Source organism: Chelonoidis abingdonii, chromosome 11 (genome assembly GCF_003597395.2).
Source record: "Chelonoidis abingdonii isolate Lonesome George chromosome 11, CheloAbing_2.0, whole genome shotgun sequence".
In the NCBI taxonomy this organism is placed as follows: Eukaryota; Metazoa; Chordata; order Testudines; family Testudinidae; genus Chelonoidis; species Chelonoidis abingdonii.
This window is the reverse complement of record NC_133779.1, coordinates 22,119,311-22,122,426: the sequence shown is the minus strand read 5'-3', so window position 1 is coordinate 22,122,426 and position 3,116 is coordinate 22,119,311. Positions and strand designations below refer to the sequence as shown.

Here is a 3,116-nt window from a genome sequence, read left to right as displayed (position 1 = left end):
GGGGGGGGGCGGGGCGGAATCTACCGGAGCCTGAGCCCGACGTGGCGGAGAGAGCGAGCGAGAGGGACCCCCCCTCCCCTCCCCCATCCCAGGTAAGCCCCGGCTGGAGGGAGACAAGCCCCCCTCCCCGCTTTCCCTCCACCCCCCTCCTGTGGGTCTTGTTCCTTCCCCCCGCGCCCCCCCGCGTTCTTACTTCCTCCCTTTTCAATGCGCTGCTCCCATCGCTCCCTCCCTCGGCCGTTCGCCTGCCCTCCTCCCTCGGCCCCTTCCTCCTTCCCTCTCCTCCTCCCTCGGCTCCTTCCTCCTTCCCTCCTTCCTCTTCTCCTCCCTCGACTCCTTCCTCCTTCCCTCCTTCCTCTTCTCCTCTCTCAGCCCCTTCCTCCTTCCCTCCTTCCTCTTCTCCTCCCTCGACTCCTTCCTCTTTCCTCTCCTCCTCCCTCGGCCCCTTCCTCCTTCCCTCTCCTCCTCCCTCAGCTCCTTCCCTCCTTTCCCTCCTTCCATCTTTTTTCTTCTCTTCCCGGTCCCTTCTTCCCCGCTCCCCTATTCCTGCTTTGCACTTGCCCACCTGCCCGCCTGCCCAGGCCACCTTCCTTCCTCCTCTTTCACTCGGCGCTTTCTTTCATTCTTTTCTCACATTCCTGTCTTTTTCATACTCATTTCTTTTGCTTTCTCACCCCTTTTCCCTTTTTTTTTCTCCCTCCCTCCCTCTACACCCTTCTCTCCTCATTTCCCCTCTCCTTCTCTCTCGAGCCCGTTCCCTTCCTCTTCCTTTCCTTCATTCGCCCCATTCTCTGTTCCCTTCCTTCCTTTGGTCCTGCCCTTCTTCCTTCCTTCCATCCCCTCCTCCTCCCCCTAGCCCTCCTGACAGTGAACAAGGCCCCCAGCCCAGCAAGCCCCACGGTTTACCCCGGGGTCCCTGAAACCAATAGGATGCCCCCTAGACAGGACAGGCGCCTGCCCCATTCCCTGCCCCCCTGAGCCAGCCAGTCCCTGCCCTGGGGCCGGGTGGGAGCCGACGCGCCCTAAGGGCCTGTATTAGGGGGGTGGAGCCCCATGTCTGGCACCCGCTAGTGTCAATATTTGTCCCGCCGCCTGAACTCTGCCCTGGGCTGTCATCAGTGGGGGGGAGGGCAGAGGGGGGAGGAATAGGCCCATGAAGCCAGGAAAGGATTGGCTTCATGGGCCCACAAATGGGGGGGCAGGGAATGCAGGGTTCCCCTGAATCATCCCCTCAACTCATTCCGTGGCCCCCTCCACATCTTCCCCCCCCACCTCACCCAATCCCCAAAACTTTCACCAAACTCACCCCAATTCCACTGAACCTTCCCCCCAACCTCAACCCCCCCCCAATCTTCATCCTGGAAATTCACCCCTGATCCCCCACCTCCTCAACCCCGACTCCTCTTCCTCGCAGCCCCACCCTGTTGGTTTTAGGGAGGAGGCCCAGGGCCTGGTCACAGGCCGCTGGGTGTGGAAGTGTTTCAACCCCCAGGGTGGTTGTGTCACCCCACAGCCCTGCCCAGGGAGTGGGGTGCTGGGAGGGGCCAGGTTCAGAGCAGGTTTACACACGTTCTGAGCCGCTTCTCTCCCCCGAGCCAGGGAGAGAACCCAGGAGTCCTGGCTCCCAGCCCCCCTGCTCTAACCACCAGCCCCCACTCCCCTCCCAGAGCCGGGGAGAGAACCCAGGAGTCCTGGCTCCCAGCCCCCCCTGCTCTAACCCACCAGCCCCTACTCCCCTCTCAGAGCTGGGGAGAGAACCCAGGAGTCCTGGCTCCCAGCCCCCCCTGCTCTGACCACCAGCCTCCACTCCCCTCCCAGAGCCAGGGAGAGAACCCAGGAGTCCTGGCTCCCGGCCTCGCCTGCTCTAACCACCAGCCCCCACTCCTCTCAGAGCCGGCGAGAGAACCCAGGAGTCCTGGCTCCCAGGCCCCCCTGCTCTAACCCACCGGCCCCCCTGCTCTAACCCACTAGCCCCCGCCCCCGTCTCTGAGCCGGGAGAGAACCCAGGAGTCCTGGCTCCCAGCCCCGCCTGCTCTAATCCACTCACCGCCCCCAGGCTGAGGGGTGTGCGTGTGGTCTGGGGCGGGCTCTGGGTGTGACCCCCTGGGGCTCGGGCGGGTTGGTGCAGTGGCAGGGAGTCCTGGAGGCCGCAAGGGGTGAGTGGGAGGTGAGAAAGATGAGCAGACAATGAGGCTGCCCCGATGGAAGGAGGGAAACAGCTCCTGGGACCCACAGAGAGACATTCGGCTGCCGAGCAGCAGGTGGGGGGCATGGTTGGGAGCTTTTTGGTGCCTCAGTTTCCCTCTCTTGTACCCGAGGTTCTTTTCTCTCTTTAGATTGTAACCGGGCGGGGACGGTCGTGTCCTGGGTATCTCCGGATTGCCCAGCGCCCTGATCTCGGTTCTGGGGCTTCTCCGTCTCACCCGGCTTGCCCCCCCCCTCCCCCCCCGGCACCACCAATGGCCCCGGACGACGGCACCGACTGGCTCCTGGCACTGCTCACCGAAATCCAGCTGGAGCAATTTTACCTCAAGATCCGGGACGAGTTACACGTCACCCGCCTGGGCCACTTTGACTACGTCAAACCCGCCGACCTCGACCAGATTGGCATGGGGCGCCCCGGTCGGTACTGGGGGCAGCTAGCAGGGGCTGTGGGTCAGGAGTGAGGGGCACCGGCAGAGCTGGGGCAGGGGCAGGGCTGGGCTGGCAGGGGCTGCAGGTTGGGAGTGAGGGGCACCGGCAGAGCTCCCCCTTTCTAACCGCCAGTCCCCCCCAATTCAGGTCAGCGGCGGCTGGAAGACGCCATCAAGCGCAGGAAGCAGCAGAGGCCGCGCCCCAAGTCCTGGGTTTATAAGGTTTCGCTTCACCCCTCCCCCATTGTCACAGGAACCCTGGTGTCCGAGGGTGGAAAAATAGAGCCCCCCTCCCCCTCCCTCCATGCCAGCCAGGTGTGCGTGGGGTGGAGGGCTGGGAGCCAGGACTCCTGGGTTCTCTCCCCGGCTCTGGGAGGGGAGTGGGGGCTGGTGGGTTAGAGCGGGGTGGGGGCTGGGAGCCAGGACTCCTGGGTTCTCTCCCCGGCTCTGGGAGGGGAGTGGGGGCTGGTGGGTCAGAGCAGG

The 3,116-nt window shown here is 64.2% G+C and overlaps 1 protein-coding gene across 1 annotated transcript in view; it reads left to right on the top strand.

The window, feature by feature from the left end:
- The first annotated feature begins 2,459 nt into the window (after positions 1–2,459).
- The window catches only part of TNK1 (tyrosine kinase non receptor 1), a 3,257-nt gene continuing 2,600 nt past the window's right edge, over positions 2,460–3,116 (top strand). The window contains exons 1-2 of the mRNA XM_075071334.1: positions 2,460–2,622; positions 2,782–2,855. Of these exons, the coding sequence (XP_074927435.1) occupies positions 2,460–2,622; positions 2,782–2,855 (237 nt within the window). The remainder of the gene's footprint in view (positions 2,623–2,781; positions 2,856–3,116) is intronic.